The sequence below is a fragment of the Abramis brama genome (assembly GCF_963993115.1).
Source record: "Abramis brama genome assembly, chromosome: 10".
Classification (NCBI taxonomy): domain Eukaryota; kingdom Metazoa; phylum Chordata; class Actinopteri; order Cypriniformes; family Leuciscidae; genus Abramis; species Abramis brama.
The window spans coordinates 16,005,224-16,023,012 of record NC_139972.1 but is presented as its reverse complement, the minus strand read 5'-3'; the positions used below and the strand labels follow the sequence as shown (position 1 = coordinate 16,023,012).

The 17,789-nt window shown below is 37.0% G+C and overlaps 3 protein-coding genes across 4 annotated transcripts; all 3 read left to right on the top strand.

The window, feature by feature from the left end:
• Positions 1–318: 318 nt before the first annotated feature.
• LOC311090262 (E3 ubiquitin-protein ligase TRIM39-like) lies at positions 319–4,698 on the top strand. Its single transcript, XM_084125486.1, has 8 exons — positions 319–390; positions 508–601; positions 787–1,340; positions 1,436–1,525; positions 3,151–3,384; positions 3,461–3,602; positions 3,828–3,854; positions 3,993–4,698. The coding sequence occupies exons 2-8, from the start codon at positions 523–525 to the stop codon at positions 4,529–4,531; spliced, it is 1,665 nt and encodes a 554-aa protein (XP_083981612.1). The 5' UTR covers positions 319–390; positions 508–522; the 3' UTR covers positions 4,532–4,698.
• A 571-nt stretch (positions 4,699–5,269) lies between these two features.
• Positions 5,270–13,805, top strand: tmprss5 (transmembrane serine protease 5). The gene is made up of 12 exons (XM_084125490.1): positions 5,270–5,392; positions 6,541–6,670; positions 6,820–6,918; positions 7,594–7,707; positions 9,044–9,179; positions 9,970–10,083; positions 10,173–10,216; positions 10,313–10,475; positions 12,720–12,904; positions 13,003–13,101; positions 13,273–13,415; positions 13,510–13,805. Exons 1-12 carry the CDS (start codon positions 5,390–5,392, stop codon positions 13,672–13,674), a joined length of 1,395 nt encoding a protein of 464 aa, XP_083981616.1. The 5' UTR covers positions 5,270–5,389; the 3' UTR covers positions 13,675–13,805.
• Positions 13,806–14,413: 608 nt separating this feature from the next.
• On the top strand, positions 14,414–17,515 carry pih1d2 (PIH1 domain containing 2). Of its 2 annotated transcripts, none has more exons than XM_084125503.1 (5): positions 14,414–14,839; positions 15,218–15,341; positions 15,566–15,814; positions 16,583–16,857; positions 17,084–17,515. In XM_084125503.1, exons 1-5 carry the CDS (start codon positions 14,654–14,656, stop codon positions 17,216–17,218), a joined length of 969 nt encoding a protein of 322 aa, XP_083981629.1. In that variant the 5' UTR covers positions 14,414–14,653; the 3' UTR covers positions 17,219–17,515. The 2 variants fall into 2 exon arrangements, with proteins under 2 accessions (XP_083981629.1, XP_083981630.1); XM_084125504.1 differs by lacking the exon at positions 14,414–14,839 and adding an exon at positions 14,951–15,019.
• The last annotated feature ends 274 nt before the right edge of the window (positions 17,516–17,789 follow it).

The following is a 17,789-nucleotide window of genomic DNA, read 5'->3' as shown; positions in this document are numbered from 1 at the left end:
GCCTGAAACCTATTTTACTCTTAAACAACGATTTATTCAGATAATCTATGATCAAACCACAGCTGATACTCCCTAATAGGTAAGTTATAGTAGGCTAGTAACTATTTAAGATTTTACTGAAAAATGTTTTAATGTTAGTGCATGCTTCATGGAATAAGTTTAACCAGGTTTATGCATATAGTCAAATGCACAACTAGTTTGCTAATTATTATTATTATTATTTTAAAATAGATTGTTTAATTGAAATGATTTAGAATTGTATTAAGAGTGAGAGTGCCATTTGATTGGTTGTAAAGAAATGTGGCGTGTCTCGTCAAGACTAAGGAACCAGGAAGTAGGCTACATGTTCTGCAGTCTGCACTGTCGAAGGAACAGAAGTGAAATCTGAAGGTGAACATTCTTATTACATTAAAAAAGAAAACACATATTAAAATTCATATTACAACTGTTGTATAAGATAAAACTTAGTGCTGATCGTGTGTTGTGATTTTGCCCTACACATGCTAGAAGTAGAAAAGGGCAATGGCAGACCAACATCATATGGCTTTACCAACATCACCAAAACAAAGCGAGTCCAGGAGTCTGGATAGACCTCTAACAAGTCAGTAATTAAAATAACTCGCATCTAATGAACCAGATCTATGCTTTATTCTTCCCTTAATGAAATGCTAATCGCTAACTGTTGATTGTTGATGAGTTTTTATTTTTATTTTTCGCAAATCATTTTCATGTATAAATTAGTACTAAATTTTGGTGTTTAATGTTGTTTTTAATCTTCGTCTCCAGCTCCGTCATCCTCCAGTGGTCCTCTGGCAGAGGAGCTCCAGTGCTCGATCTGTCTGGATGTGTTCACTGATCCAGTCAGCACTCCATGTGGACACAACTTCTGTAAGAGCTGCCTGAACCAGTGCTGGGACATCAGTCAGACCTACAACTGTCCATTATGTAAAGAACCTTTCAGTAAAAGACCCGACCTCAAGATCAACACAGCACTCAGAGAGGTTGTGCTGCTCATTAAGGAAAAGTCTGGCCAGAGTAAATCTGAGGTTCTCTGTGACATCTGTGATGATATAAAGATGAAAGCTCTGAAGATGTGCCTGGTGTGTCAGAGCTCTTACTGTCAAACTCACCTGGAGCCTCATCAGAGAGTCCCAAAGCTAAAGAAACACAAACTGATCGATCCTGTGGAGAATCTTGAGGACCATATCTGTCAGAAACATGAAAAACCTCTGGAGCTGTTCTGTAGAGATGATCAGACATGTGTGTGTTTCCTCTGTGCTGTAACAGACCACAGGAATCACAACACTGTTTCTATAGAGGAGGAGAGCAAAGAAAGGAAGGTAACAACATAAATACACAATGTACTGTAACATGACATTTTTGTTAGATGGTGTTAAATCTGTCGAGTGTCTGTTTTTTTCTGTTCTGTCTGTAGTCTGAGCTGATGCAGACTGACATGCAGCAGATGATCCAGGACAGAATGAATAGGATTCAAGACCTCAAACACTTAGAAGAACTCAGAAAAGTGAGTACTTACCAGAATGTTTTAATTAAAAAAAAAAATCTCATGATGTGTTTTGTGAAATTCTTTTGGATAAATGTTAAATTTCTTTAGAAATAAAAACAAAAACATTGGTGACCTGAATATTGACCTGTACAATGAATGTGGATAGCCAAGATAATTTGTTATCCAAGATTAACCAATGTTAACCAATGAGTTCATATATAAAAATCTCTAACTTTTTATTGCAGACTTTGTTTTCTTGGCTAATCTGAGTACAATTGAGACATTGTTGATATCTTTTCTGAAAGGATATAAATGTGAGATTACTGGGGTGTTTTATCATGAAAATCTGACTTTTTCCCGTGTTTAAAGGGATAGTTTGGAGTAAAATCAACCTAGGGTCCTTTGCACTATGACCTTGAGCCAAACACACCCCCCAGAAGCATTTTTTCCCTTGTTTGAACATTATTAAAGTTAGAGTTTATTTAGAGATATCAGCTGGATGTGCAGGCGCTAATGGATCCTATGATAGTATGCTCGTATAAAGATGAAAGCTCTGAAGATGTGCATGGTGTGTCAGAGCTCTTACTGTCAAACTCACCTGGAGCCTCATCAGAGAGTCCCAAAGCTAAAGAAACACACACTGATCGATCCTGTGGAGAATCTTGAGGTCAAGCACCCCAGTAATCTCACATTTGGTAATCTCACGTTTTGGTAAGCCTTTCTCTGCAAGCATGTCAAAAAATAAGTCGATCAGATTTCGCTCCCCTTCTGACGTAGGAAGAGGATCTTATTATAATATTAATCTGCCCTTTAATCTGCACGTTTACACCCACCGCACCACCATTTGGTTTACGCAAGCGACAACAGTGTAACCAGTTCTTCTAACCCAATGGCAAAAGTTCGAACAAAGCATACAAACTGTTCTGTCATTGTTGCACAGACGAGCACAGAACACTCCCAGTCCCAGCCTCAGATGAGACAAGATAGATGTGGATTCATTTTATTTTCAACGGAAATCCCCCAGAAACAGATGAATCAATGTAACTCCACAACAACTACATACAGTAAATGTATCCACTAACCATCCAGAAACGTCCTGGTGCGTCTAAAAGTTGCAACCTCTTCCTGAGTCTTTCTGCAAGGTTGCACTCCGCTACTGGTTATTTCTGGTGTTTTGTTATTGCATCCGAATTTAGCTCCTGTAAAGGATCATCCGTCTTCTGAACAGGGGTGGGATTCAGCAGCTCGCATTTAAAGAGACACACACCCCAAAACGGCGAATTTTTGCTCACACCCAAAAAGGGGCAAATTTGACAAGCTATAATAAATGATCTGGGGGGTATTTTGAGCTGACATTTCACAGACACATTGTGGGGACACCATAGATTTACATTACATCTTGTGAAAAGGGGCATAATATGTCACCTTTAAGGAAAAATATATCAGAGAAGCAAATTATTTAAGTCTTTATTTTATTTTTATTGCTGTCTAGGGGACATTGGAAATAAACAGTTGAATGAGATTGCATTTGTGAAAATAAAATTGATAAAGTTAAATATTATGTGTATTATGATGTTATAATTTGCTTTGTTAAAAAGGTGCTGAAGTAGCTATAAAATATAATTTATTCCTTGATTTATCAGGAAACATCAGAGAAGGAGAAAGCAGAGAATATTGAGCTCTTCACTGATCTGATCCGCTCCATTGAGGGATGTCAGTCTGAGTTGCTGGAGATGATGGAGCAGAAGCAGAGAGCAGCAGAGAAGCAGACTGAAGAGTTTATTAAAGAGCTGGAGCAGGAGATCACTGAGCTAAAGAGGAGAGACACTGAGCTGGAGCATCTCTCACACACTGAGGATCACCTGCACCTCCTACAGGTCAGTGTAGATCCTTCTGTCTGCTCACAGCACAACACTCCCCATGCTGAGAGATTTCTGCTCTCTCCTGCTGTAGATTTACCTGTCGATGAGCAGACCTGCACACACCAGCAGCTGGACTGAGATCAGTATCAGTGACACTCATGAGAGTGTGGGGAATCTGAGGAAAGCTTTGACTCAGCTGCAGGAGACTCTAGAAAAGAAACTCAGCAAAACTGGTAACAGAATCTTGTCAGGAATGCTCTTATTAGAAAAATAGGGTTGAAGGAGCCATTCAGTTGAAGGAGATCAATAATCAAGCATGCAATGTAAACATATAAAATTCACAATGTCTCAAAATCCATTTTCATATCCATCAGAGAACAGGATCTGAACAAATATATTAAATACAAATATGTATCATTAAAATTTCTCTCATAATGATTTATTGTTTGTTTCCACAGTGCTGAAGAGGATGCAGCGATATTCAGGTAATCTGTGATGTCCATGTTCATGTCACTCAATAAATTAGTCATAATTTAAAGTCATGTCCCAAAATCTACCCAATACTTTCTTTTTGACATTATACACATCCAAATCATAGCATTCATATCTGATCTCGCTTTCAGTGGATGTGACTCTGGATCCTGATACAGCTTTTCCATCACTCATCCTTTCTGATGATGGAAAACAAGTGAAGCATGGAGACATTGAGCTTAATCTCCCAGACAATCCAAAGAGGTTTGACACTGCTACATGTGTCCTGGCAAAAGAGGGGTTCAGCTCAGGGAGATTTTATTTTGAGGTGCAGGTAAAGGGAAAGATGGATTGGGATTTAGGAGTGGTCAGAGAATCCATTAACAGGAAGGGAAGGATCATAGGAGGTTCTGAGAATGGATTCTGGATTATAGTCCTGAGGAACCGGAATCACTATCAGGCTTATGAATCTCCTGCTGTCTCTCTGTCTCTGAGAGTGAAGCCTCAGGTAGTGGGTGTGTTTGTGGATTATGAGGAGGGTCTGGTTTCCTTTTATGATGTGGAGTCCAGATCTCATATTTATTCTTTCACTGGTCAGTCTTTCTCTGAGAAACTGTTTCCATACTTTAGCCCTGGTTTGAAAAAATGTAAAAATGCAGTTCCCCTGATCATCTCACATGTCAGAAAATAAGGTTTTATTGCTATGTATATTTGCTGTTTTCAAATGATGAGATATTGCATACATTTTTCTTTTAGCATTTGTTTTCCAACTTTGAAAATCTGCTGAAACTCTTGATAAAAGTGTGCTTAATTTGTATAAAGGATTATTTTCTTAATAAACTGATGTTTTTTTCTGAAGGATAAAATGTTTGCTCAGTCCATTTTCTTTTTTCTGCTCTACCTGTGAAAGTGAAATTACATGTAAAATATCTTATCTGAACAAACATCTGAATAAAGAGTTGGTTTCTTACTTAAGGACATTTTATAAAGAAGTTTATTGAACATATTGGGAAAGATATAAATGCATTAAAACCTAATGTTGGTAACAGATAACTGAGACCTCCAAATCAGAGACACCAAATTTGATCTGATTTGTTTTGATCTGCCCCTCCACTCCCCAGGTAATCAATGATACAGCATATGCACTGTTTTCTGAAGTTCCTACAGTGAGACTTTTCATCATATTGTAATTACAACCTGGTGAAGCGGTGACGTATCAGGTCTATGACACCGTACACACTCCGCTGGCACAGGTGAGGGAGGTGCTAAGCAGACTGTATCCTATCAGTGACGGGGGGATATCTTTGGAGATGTTAGGCTGGTTCAGGCAGTCATAGGCCCCATGACCCCCTTGGTAAAACAACGGGTTCATTATTTGCTCCGCTGCTGACCTCATTGTCTCTTTGTGAAGTGAAAATCCAGAGTTGCATTCTGCTCAATGGTCAGACAGCTGCTGGTGTGTAGCATCTCTGCTGTGATGGAGGTGAGTGGATGAGAGAGAGTCCGAGCAGCTGCCGCCAGGAAACCCCTGGATCAAAACAACCAAAACATGGTGAGTCCCAGTGTACGGAAATTCAGAGGCATATCTTTATTCTATTATTATATTTGGAAAGATGATGTTTATTTGGTGCGTCAATATGAGATTGTGTAGTATCTGTTCGATTTCTTTGCAATATTAAAGGTGAAAGTCTTTCTAAAAAAAAAATTATTTTTTTTACTAAAAAACCTTTGTGCTTTATGAAAACAGCGCCATTTTATGAAGAAAATAATGTATTGTAATTTATATAAAAAAAATGTTTTAAATTATATAAATGTATACATTAATTTGCTTGCTGTTTACTTAAAATAACTAGCTATATTATTTTAGTGAATTAAGTTAAGTTAATTTAATTTAGTGATGTTGGATAGTGTCAAATAACATTACTGATTATATTTACAATATTGCTAGTGCTACCTAGAAAAACAAATTGTGTTTGTTGTTGTTTCATTAATACTGTAGGCCTATAAGCTGAAAAAACACTATAACTTCATAATGTTATCAATGCATTGCTACTGTTCCTATTTTTTTCCATAACACGGGATGACTTAAAGGGAAATTATTGATTTGACATGCTCATCTAACACTTACCATCCTTCTTCTAATGTATTTCTAACACTTCTAATTAGAAGATCACAAAATCAGCACACTAAATCAGAACAAAACATTTGCATATAATGTCATGTTCTCCTTGATAGTTTATTCTTTAAATGGTTCTGAAATATAAAGTACACAGTATATTCATAAAGAAATCTATTGAAATCTATTTTCAGAAGACATACAATTAGAAAAAAATGTCCATGATTTTCCCAAAAGCTGGGATGGATGAAATGTTGCATTACATTATGAGAAATGGGACTTTAGCTTTGAGTGTTGTTTTTTTTGTTGTTGTTGTTGCTGTAGTACTGTACAGATTTTGACAAAGTATGTCTTCAGGATTTAATTTGCATTTAGAAAAGCAGTACAAACAGAGGTTTTATTCTGAACACAAGTCAATGTGACACCAGATCTATTTTATTGGCTTATATTGGTCTTGGTCTCTGTGTGTGTGTGTGTGTGTGTGTGTGTGTGTGTGTGTGTGTGTGTGTGTGTGTGTGTGTGTGTGTGTGTGTGTGTGTGTGTGTGTGTCATATACTGACACTGCGATTGATCATATCTTACAGAGTCTCAGTAGAGATGCTGTGGCAGTGATTGAGAATCCTGTGGTGGTCAGTCAGTCGTTCCATACAGAGCATCTGCAGGTGGACAGGATTGAGACGGGACAGAATAATCCCACCTGGTTTCTCCATCCAGGCAAGTCTGTTACTGACACACAGGCATCTGTTACTTTATTTATTAAAAAAAAAAAATCCTCTTCATAAAATCATATAACTACATGGTTTACAGTATTGCCATTTGCTTTTGGACATCATATGAGCATTAATGGCTATTATTTTATTCAGTGTCTGGCAAAGTGTCGGCCCATAAACTGGTGAGAGTGTTTGCAGCTCTGTGTGTACTGTGTCTGCTGGGAGGTGTTGTCATTGGAGTTTGGTTCATAGGTAAGAAGTTAAATTATTCAAAAAGCATTGTTCAAATGTTGTGCAATCAAGGCCTGGTTCCACAGACAGGGCTTAGATTTAGCCAGGATTAGGCCTTAGTTCCAAAACAATGGCACTGACATAGTTTAATAATATGACCCTGGATCACGAAACCAGTCACAAGTCGCACGGGTATATTTGTGGCAATCGCCATTGTATGGTCAAAATGATCGATTTTTCTTTTATGCCAAAAATCATTAGGATATTAAGTAAAGATCATGTTCCATGAAGATATTTTGTAAGTTACCTACTGTAAATATATAAAATATTTATTCTGTGAGTGAATGCAGCACAATCACGAACATAAATGGATGACTTTAAAGGCGATTTGCTCAATGTTTAGATTTTTTTGCACCCTCAGATTCCAGATTTTCCAATAGTTGTATCTCGGCCAAATATTGTCCTATCCTAACAAACCATACATCAATGGAAAGCTTATTTATTCAGCTTACATGTGATGTATAAATCTCAATTTAAAAAAATGGACCCATGTGGTCACAAATATGTCAGTGCAAGTTGCTTTCACTTAAAACAGCTCAATAATGCATTTTAGTCTGGGACTAGGCTTAAGCCTTGTCTGTGAAACCAGGGGTAAATGAACTATTTCTGCAGTGAACATTTAATGTCTTTGTCCAGTAAAAATTCTCTTAAGGCCTAATTCAGCTCAGAGCCCTGCAAGCCTGGGAGACACCAAAGACACTTCCTTCTGCAACATAACCGAGGACATCTCTGTGACAGACCCCAGGAAAGGTATTTGTCCCATGCTTTTTATGACAACAACAGAGATACAGCAGGTAAACAGCACAGTGGGCGTTCATCCAAACTCACTGGCATTACAAACAAAGTGACATAAACAATGCCCTGTGACAGCTGTAACAAACACATAAACAAGAGAAGCACACTAAAGGGAGAGGAAGTGAAAAATAAGTGGCCTATCCAACTAGTGTGGTAACTAACTGAAAGAAGCAACGTTACTAACTATGAGTTCATTGTAGAGTGATAGTTCAGTGGTTCAGTGTAACTTTTACAGTATGCTTTTAGAAAATGTTACATTGCTGTTTTTAATGTCTGTGCTAATAGTCAAACATGGCAGTCCTTTCTCTCATATGTAACAATGCAAAGTCTCATTCATTTGTGAATTGGTTCATCCTAAATTCACCTCTACTCCCTCATATGAAAGCCCTGAAAAGTCTGATGCTTTAGTAAATTGGTGTATCTTAAAACGGTACTCCCATTAATAGCGATGGATAGTCCTAAATTGCTCTCTTCTTCAATGAAATTCTTAAAAATTCTAATTTATAGTGAAACTTTCATCCTAAACACTACTCTGTAGTGAGTGTTGGAAAGTACAATTTATTCTAGTGAATATTTTGATGTAAGTGAAAACAGTTCATGTTCATCACAGTTCATGTAAATGAACAGATTAGAAAAAATACTCACCCATTCCAGTCGCCTGTGTAATGCTGTGGATTGAATGATTTTTGTTTAAAAAATTAAAATAATTTTCATTTTCAGTTCAAATTAGTGAGTTTTTGTCTTTTTTTTTATTATTTTTTGTAATGTTTTAATATTTTTTTATTACAGTTTTACTTTTCCAAATGTAAATGGAAAATGTTGCTGTAGCAACTAGCTGTAATAGAAAACGTTTTTATTTCAATTAATGTTCCTATTTCAAGTCATCATTACACATCTCTTTTTTAATGGTTTTACGTTTAGTTTTAGTTAACTATAATAACCCTGCTGGGGTTGCTGTGGATGGTTATTTGTGTCTGGAGTGCTAGAGAGAGGGAAGAAAAGAATCGAAAATTAATATCCTCATGCATGCTGCTCAATTGTTTATTGTGTTTGTGTGTTCATTCGGTTATGTAAATGATGGTGTTTTTGTTGTATTTAATATAAATGTACCTGTTCAAGCCTGATGCACCTTAACGAGGTTACAAAATACAACAATTTCAACACAATCCTTTTTATTTGAAATATATCCTTTAAACAAATTCAATTAAAACATCATATGTCATGACAGCAGTCCCATCCGCAGCGCTACAGTTGGTTGTTTTAGGAGTGATTTTGACTGAATGGGGCTCAGTGTTTTACAGGATCAGTGTGGAGAACTCTCTTCTGGAGATCCAGCTGGAGAAGCTGCAGACGTGGCTGCCCGTATGTTACGAGAGGTGGAACTCTTCTCTGGGAACGCTCGTATGTCGACAGCTGGGCTATCTAAGGTGAGCGTGCTGACAGCTGAATCACACACACACACTTCCAGCTCTCAGCACCTTTCACTTGAGTGCCAGCTGTGGCTGTTTTCTGTAGGTCAACCATTCATACAGTGACAGCAGTGTTGAAATGTACTTTGAAGTCCGTTCTTATTCAAAGCATGACATGCTGAGTACAGGCATTTCGAAGAATATTAAAGAGATAGTTCACCTACAGATGAAAATTCTGTCATCATTTGCTCACCTTTATGTCAGTCCAGAGCTGTATGACTTTACTACTTCTGTGGAACTCAATTGCCCGGTTCCACAGACGAGGCTTAAGCCTAACCTCAGACTAAAATGCATGTTTGTGCATCAACTTGCACTAACATATGTTTTCACTGACATATGTCAGTGCTGCATTGTTTTGTCTCAATATGCACACCAGTAATATATATTTTTTCTAATGCATTTTTATAAATATCCTAATTTAACCAAGGCCTACTCCTGTCTTAATCTAAGCCCTGTCTGTGAAACCAGGCCAATAGGAAATATTTTGCAGAATCTTAGAGCTGCTATTTTTTGATGTAATGAAAGTGAAAAGTAGTCCAAAAAGGATGAAAAAGCACAATGAAAGTTCTGTAATGTGGAGCATACAACTGTTTAAATATGCATACACATAAACATGATCTGATGGCTACTGTGAACAGCAAGAAATTTGGAATGACATTAGAATTAGTTAATGATGCTGATGGAGTTTTATTAATTTATTTTAATAAGTGTGGCAATCTGAGTTTTGTCAAACAACCTCTTCTTTCAGATTATCGAAGCACAAAGGGGTGAATCTGACTGATATTGGGCCGAACTACACAGATGGATTTGTCCAAATCACCTCAGAACACCAAAGCAATTTGGAGAGTTTATGGCGTTTCAGGTGATCAAGAAATAATTTTAATGGATGAGTTTCCAGAACAACTGTCATAAGTTTCATTATTATTTTTTTATTTTTTATTTTTACTCTAGAGGAAGCTGTAGTACAGGAAAAGTTATAGCATTAAAATGTTTTGGTGAGTCTTAACTTAATATATAAGTCTGAAATAATTCTTCCTATCCACATACGCTATCTGTCTGAGTCTGTTTGCTCGTAATTTGTTTCATTATAGAGTGTGGGACCAGAGCAAAGTTACCCAGGATTATTGGAGGAGTGGAAGCCACTCTGGGCAGATGGCCCTGGCAAGTGAGTCTCTACTACAGCAACCGCCACATCTGTGGAGGATCCATCATCACCCACCAGTGGATAGTTACAGCTGCTCATTGTGTCCACAAGTAAGATTCTACATTTACATTAAAATCGTCATGAAATGGAAGTTGCAATAGTCTTTTCTTCCCTTATCACGAGGTATATCAAAGTCAAACGGCTTCTTGAACAAAACAAAAAGAATTTAGGACGGGACTTGATTTTGTCCATTGGGAATGGATTGTTTAAGTTACCATTGCTGCACTAATGAGGGACAGGTTGTTCCACCCTCACCCCAGTGTAAACGTCATCAGAGAAGAGGTGTTGCTGCAAGAAGGACGATAAGTTATTTTGATTGATGATTAAAGCAAACTTTTTTCTTTTTTTTTATAATGATGTGGACAGATAAATATTTTATAATAAATTTATAATAAAATGGTCAATTTAGATTTTTCACAAAACCAGTCATAAACCTCAACAAGAACCCCAAAACCAAAAGAAAAAAAAGAAGAAAAAAAAGCAAACATGGAAAAAAGTTTTAATATTTGGGTTAAGTATGTTTAAACCCCAAAAGGACATGTTTTTTGTGAGACTCACCCACTGGAACAATGTAGTTGTTGACAGTAGTGTTGGAATGTGGTGCAGTGAATACAAAAGGTACAGGATTAAATAGATGACAGGCACTGCAACATAATACATAATGCCAGGAAAGTTTTTTAACAGTTACATGTAGGGCTCTGCAAAGGAATTTATTATGAGCAAATTAAAGGATAGTTCACCCAAAAATGAAAATTCTGTCATTAATTACTCACCCTCATGTCGTTCCAAAGCCATAAGACTTTCGTTCATCTTCAGAACACAAATGAAGATCTTTTTGATGAGATTTCTGTCCCTCCATTGACAGTCTGTGCAACTACCACTTTCTTAAAGAGATTATAAAACTAATCCTTATGAATTGAGAGGTTAAGTCCAATTTTTCTAAAGAGACTCGGTGTCTTTATATGATGAACAGATTGAATTTAGGCTTTTATTCACATATAAACATTTAGCAACTCACACATCAATTGTGGTAAACAGAAGCTCAAACATGTTCACTTGAAGTGCAAGAACCAATGAGGTTCATTCTCATGTTACGCAGCACGCTTGAGCTTCTGCAAGAACCAATGAGGTTTGTTTCTGCCTGTTAAGCAGGTTCGGTTGAGATTCTGTTTATGTTCGCTGATCAATGTTTATGTGAATAAAAGCGTAAATTCAATCTGTTCATAAAGCGATCATGTCTCTTCAGATAATTTGGACTAAACTGCTTAATTCATAAGTATTAATTTTACAACCTCTTTAAGAACTTTTTGAAGCGTCAGAGTGGTAGTTGCGTAGGCTGTCAATGGAGGGACGGAAATCCCTCAGATTTCATCAAAAAGATCTTCATTTGTGTTCCGAATATGAATGAAAGTTTTACGGGTTTGGAACGACATGAGGGTGAGTAAATGATGACAGAATTTTCATTTTTGACTGAACTAACCCTTTAAAGGCAGGGTAGGTAGAAATGGTCTAAAAAATTTATTTTTCAAATTTGTTTAAACTTTATGTACATATCAATACATAATTAAAATGTAAGTACTCTGAAAAAGAAAGTATCAAAATCGAGTGTCTGTAGACCTCTCACGACTGTTTTAAAGACATCTCATTATTTCCATTCACTCCACCCCCTCATTTCTGTGCTTCTTCCAAAGCCACGTCCCCAAAACACATGAACGCGCGACTCCGACCGCTGAGCTAGAGGACGCATTATTTACCTGAGACAAGCGGAGGGGAAGGGGCATTTTTTTGCCTGGTTTGCCTTCACTAACTGCATATGCCGGTACTGTAAATTTAGATTGCTCTTTCTCTGCCATTGTTTTGGTATTCCTAGGTTCAGTGCCTTCTTCTTCTTCTTCGATAGATTTTATTGGCAGCTTGCAAACATAGTGCATTACCGCCATCTACTGGACGGAGGTGTGATCAGGTTCCGTGCCTCTCGCACTCCTCAAATCAAACGGTCGCGCGCAAGTGGGTAGGTGCTGTGTGGCAAAAGGGTGGTTGCCATGGTTGCGAGAGAGTGACAGTCGCCTAAGCCAATCCTTTGATTCGTCCCGAATCGAAATAATGAGCTGTGTTTAATACAGATTATACGGTCTAGAGTCACTTGATTTTTATACTCTTTTTTTCAGAGTTCTTACATTTTAATTATGTATTGATATATATAGAAAGTTTTAACAAATTTGGATCTTTAATTTTTAATAAATCCTACCTACCCTGCCTTTAAGTGTGTTTATGGTCTGATTTGCTTATTGAAGCTACAGGCTACCTCAAGTGTCCAGTTGGGTGGTTTATGCTGGTATTATAACCAGTAATTCAGCTAAACTGGCTGAATACCAAGGCTTTGCTGTGGAGAGGATCATCTACAACAAGAATTACAACCACAGGACTCATGACAATGATATCGCTTTGGTTAAATTAAGAACTCCTTTGAACTTCTCAGGTGACTGATACTTTATTAATCACATGTATAGTATGTGTGCCACTGTATGTCATGAATCTCATTAGGCATTTCTGCTATATCTTTCTTTACACATTTAGACACCATCAGACCTGTGTGTCTACCGCAGTATGACCATGATCTCCCAGGTGGGACCCAGTGCTGGATCTCTGGTTGGGGATATACACAGCCAGATGACGGTACTGTTATTCTTCAAATGAAACTCAATGAGGGCCTCTAGCGGCCAAAACAAGTCCATAATCCTGACATAAATACTATTTAAGTTCATCTTATGATTTATGGGGATTTAAAAGCTGTCATAAGACATTGTACTGTTTGTAAATGTAAATTATGTCCATTCTTTTTTGAAGTTCATATACCAGAGGTTCTCAAAGAGGCACCTGTACCTTTAATAAGTACAAAGAAATGCAATAGCTCTTGCATGTACAATGGAGAGATCACTCCTCGAATGCTTTGTGCAGGGTATACAGAGGGAAAAGTTGATGCATGTCAGGTGAGCTCCATGTATGTCACTCAAAATGCATGCCATGTATATGTTTTTCACAAATATATGATATTGAAATTATAATGGATCTTCATTTTCTTAGGGGGACAGTGGAGGCCCTCTGGTTTGCCAGGATGAAAATGTTTGGAGGCTGGTTGGTGTTGTTAGCTGGGGAACAGGCTGTGCTGAGCCAAACCATCCAGGGGTTTATACCAAAGTGGCTGAGTTTTTAGGGTGGATATATGAGATTATAGAGGTAAGTAAATGAAGAGACAATGGCCCTTGAAATACAAACTCTGCCATTAACTTTTTGTTGTGCTCTTGCTTCCTGATTCCTGTCCTAGAGCTACTAAAGACTGATGTTTGATAGGAGAAGAGACGAGAAGAATATCCTGTGGCCTTTTTATTTTATTTATTATATTTTTATTATGTAAAACCAACATTTACACAACAAGGTAAAGATTACATTTAGATGTTTGTACATTACATGTTTAATGTTGTGTTAGCCTTATTAAGAAAATTGTGGTTTTAAAATAAACGTTTGATATTTACAACAGAGAACTTTTGTCCACCGAGTTTGTCCACCGATTTCTCTGAAATATATTAGTGTGTTGCAGTGTTTCGTCTGCAGAACAGTACAACCCACCGAAGAGATGTATATCTATCCCTCACAGCCTCGCTTTCATTTCAGTTCAAAGATGGCGCTGCTGTGAATAAGGTCTATTGATTTCATCAAGAAAAGAGGATAACGTCAACTGTAACTGTTAAGCCTCGTCCAATCACAGTTTCTTGTGGTAACTTAATAATATTTTTGTAAAAACAAACAAAAAACAATTTAGAGTACAAACATCTTTAGTAAGACAAAACCCTAGGCTATTTAAAGGAGCTTCAGTGGGGATTCGGCTTACTGGTGTCCCCTTCGCCCCCTGTTCGCCCCCTGAATGGAAACGGTTATTTTGACTAAACAACGCCATCTATCGGAAGAACAGTGTATGTGTTAGATTAGTTTCTATGGTAACATTTGAGTTCAACAAGGTGGGGGGAAAAAACTGTCCGGGAGTGATAATTTGTTAACTTGTTAACTACAAAATATTATCGTTTTTCCAAGTATTTGTTACTAAATATAGTAACCTACCTGCGAAACGTCCGTTTTGTTCCAAACAGTTTTCGTTGGCTATATTAACTTAGTCGTATTCACTTTTCTTTTAGTTGTTAGTTACAGTAGTTTCGATACATTTTAAGTAGCTATGGCAATTCCTGGCTATGATAATAAAGGAGCTCTGCAGCAGGTGAATCAGTTTTGGTCGATGTTAGATGACATGTCTCAGAATGATCCGGAGGCCTACAGGACCTTCATCGATCGCCAGTTACGGGAGGGAGCGGAGTTTCACTCCCCGCCGGAGCCGCACGCCTGCATCCGCACTTCTGTACTGGTAAACCACCATTAACCTTTAACGAAACTCTGCTTTGTCTGATTTAATAGATCTTATCACACAAATAGACCACTGCAGTTATATGAGAGCAGTTTAGAGGCCTTATCATTTGATTTGATGGTCTAAACATGCATGCATGGTATTACCATGTTTTTGGACGTTACTGTCGATAAAGAAGTGGTAAGTTAACGTTATTTAATTTCATCAAACGCTATGAATGTGATAATAATTTAGTATGGCATTTGCATCTGATACCTTTATTGAACCATGGTGCCACTGTAAAAGTTAAAAATGGATGGCATGTAACTTTACAAATAATTATTAAATCATAAATTATGAAGTGAAATGAGAAAGATTTTTTGTCTGATTACTTTTTAGGGACCAAAGGAGGATGTATTGTACATTAACATTTGCGGTTGGAAACGCATACCAGCGGCCACTTCTTACAGTGATCCTGTTCCTGTGTTTGGAGGACGAATGGAGAAAGTAACAGAGGAGAAAGGTACTCCATCTCATCATTGCTGCTTTCAAAAGATTTTCTTTAACCAAAAGACTCACTTTTAGGTGACATTTGTTCCATTGTGCATCGGTTCGTAGTCTTGTATTCCAAGTAACTCGCATGTTAACCTACTTTATTTTGTCCTTGATTAACTTCCTATCTCCTTAGACTGGATTCTTAAACACCTTTTTATCTTGAGACATTCTGATTTCCTTTGTGTTCTGCAGAGCGATACAGTGTTGTTGATGTGGCCTTCAACCCTGAGGTTCTGGAAACGACAGAGAAAGAGAAACATGAGAAAGAGCAGCTCCATCTGCTTGCTGTGAACTTCATCCAACAACAGCACAATCTGAATCTGTCCCAACGTTACAAACTCACCAAAGACAAAATCAAAGGCAGCATTCAGGATATGAAGCAGCGTCTCATGTCACCACATACATCCGAATCTACTGCCAATAAGCCACAATCTGAACCAGGTAAAATACACATGCTTTAGAAATGTAAAGACAGTTTGAGCTTCATCTTACAGGTTTTAAGAGATACAAAGGTTAACTAGTTAATTGTATAGAACCTCATTATGAACATGCTGGAATGCAAATTATGTGATTTTGCAATATTAAAGAGTTAATTCACCCTAAAAATAAAAATTCTGTCACTGATTACTCACCCTCATGTCATTCCAAATCCTCTTCGGAACACAAATGAAGATCTTTTTAATGAAATCTGAGAGCTTTCTGTTCCTCCATTGACAGCGTACGCATCTACCACTTTCAGGCCCCAGAAAGGTTGTAAAAGACATAAAAAAAGTACATACATAAAAGTAATCCATGTGACCCAAGTGGTTTAACCCTATAATTTTATGAAGCGATGCGAGTGCTTTGTTTGTGCAGAAAAACATAATTTACCAGTTAAATATTAAAATACTAAAATATTAGCTCATACAACAGCATCTGTTCTTGCTTCATAACAAGTATGCGTAACAACCATTCACAAAAGGTGCTCTCGTGAATGTGCGTTGGAGATTAATATTTTGTAAATAAAGTGGTAAATTAAGTGTTTTGTGCAAACAAAGCACTTGTGTCGCTTCATAAAATTGAGGTTAAACCACTCGGGTCACATGGATTACTTTTATGTCTTACGAAGATGAACTAGAGTCTTAAGGGTTTGATATGACATGAGGGTGAGTAATTAATAACAGAATTTAAATTTTTAAGTGAATTAACCCTTTAAGTGCTTTTTTATAGCCCCATCACTCCTGCAGCAGATCTCCTCACTGCGAATCACTGAGAGTAATGAGGATTCATCCATCCAACTGAGCATGGAGCTGGAGAAAAAACCAGCCCGATCAGGTCTCATTGAGGTGATCTCCAGCACAGAATCAGACCAATCTCAGCCACAACAACCCCGGCATCATCTCACAGTCTGTCCTGACAGCAGCGGCTCAACTAGGAGCCTGAAGCTGAGTGTTGAGCTTCCTGGAGTGAGATCTGTGTCACAGTGCCAACTCAGCATCTCTCAGGTCAGTATTCCCCTGTATGGCAGCTGTGTGAGGTTAAGTTTTAATTACCAAACAAATGCCTTTTATTTTATCTTATATGATGTTTCATTATCAGTTTTTCTGTTGGGACTAAATTCAATTTCCCATAGTTCTGATTTAACCTTTCTACAGCCCTTATATTGTACATATTTTTTACGGTTTTTATTCATGATGTTGACTCAATAAAGGGTTGGTTTTTATTCTTTAGGATGATATTCTCCTGGAAGTTGAGGACATTTATTATCTCCATCTTCCATTTCCTGAGTTGGTCAAAGAGGAGACATGCATTGCAACATTTAGTAAGAAGAATCAGACTTTAAATGTTTTAGTGACTGTGTTATGAAAACTTTTCACTCTTATAAATCAATAAACCGAGGATATAAACACCTTCCGAATCATTTTCTGAGAAATATATTGTTGTATTATTATTTGTTGTCCCAAAGATAATTAGACATGCGTTCAAATTCAAGGTTACATAATTTCAGTACATGATAATTAATTTCAGGCCCATCTCAAGAGGCATATTCTATTCAGACAGAACCATCTATTCATAAATTTATAAAAACCTTAAAAGACAATAATTATTCTGTTATTACAGTTACCTGATTGTTTGATGTTAAAATTCTGTACTATTTTGTTTAAATAAATAAATATAACACTAAAATGAGTGGTTTTATAAGTATATTTTTAAATATATTTTATTTTTTTAAAAGTGAATTTAGGCATCACAACATTAGAAAGCACAGTATGAAAAATGGAAGCTCATTTTGAGATTTGCTGAAGATTACATTTAACTGTTATTCAATTATTTAACTTTAAGTGAATGTTACATGACTGCAAATGTAATTGAAATGTATAAGTATGGAAAATGAGCATAAACAATTAAATGCCCAAAACCGGAAAAAAAATCTTAT

Coding starts and splice junctions, on each gene's coding strand:
- LOC311090262 (XM_084125486.1), top strand. CDS start 523: ATGGCAGACCAACATCATATGGCTTTACCAACATCACCAAAACAAAGC. Junction 1,341..1,435: donor AGGAGAGCAAAGAAAGGAAG/GTAACAACATAA, acceptor TTCTGTCTGTAG/TCTGAGCTGATGCAGACTGA. Junction 3,855..3,992: donor GAGGATGCAGCGATATTCAG/GTAATCTGTGAT, acceptor TCTCGCTTTCAG/TGGATGTGACTCTGGATCCT.
- tmprss5 (XM_084125490.1), top strand. Junction 6,671..6,819: donor CACCTGGTTTCTCCATCCAG/GCAAGTCTGTTA, acceptor TATTTTATTCAG/TGTCTGGCAAAGTGTCGGCC. Junction 6,919..7,593: donor CATTGGAGTTTGGTTCATAG/GTAAGAAGTTAA, acceptor GTCTTTGTCCAG/TAAAAATTCTCTTAAGGCCT.
- pih1d2 (XM_084125503.1), top strand. CDS start 14,654: ATGGCAATTCCTGGCTATGATAATAAAGGAGCTCTGCAGCAGGTGAAT. Junction 14,840..15,217: donor GCATCCGCACTTCTGTACTG/GTAAACCACCAT, acceptor ATTACTTTTTAG/GGACCAAAGGAGGATGTATT. Junction 15,815..16,582: donor TAAGCCACAATCTGAACCAG/GTAAAATACACA, acceptor GCTTTTTTATAG/CCCCATCACTCCTGCAGCAG.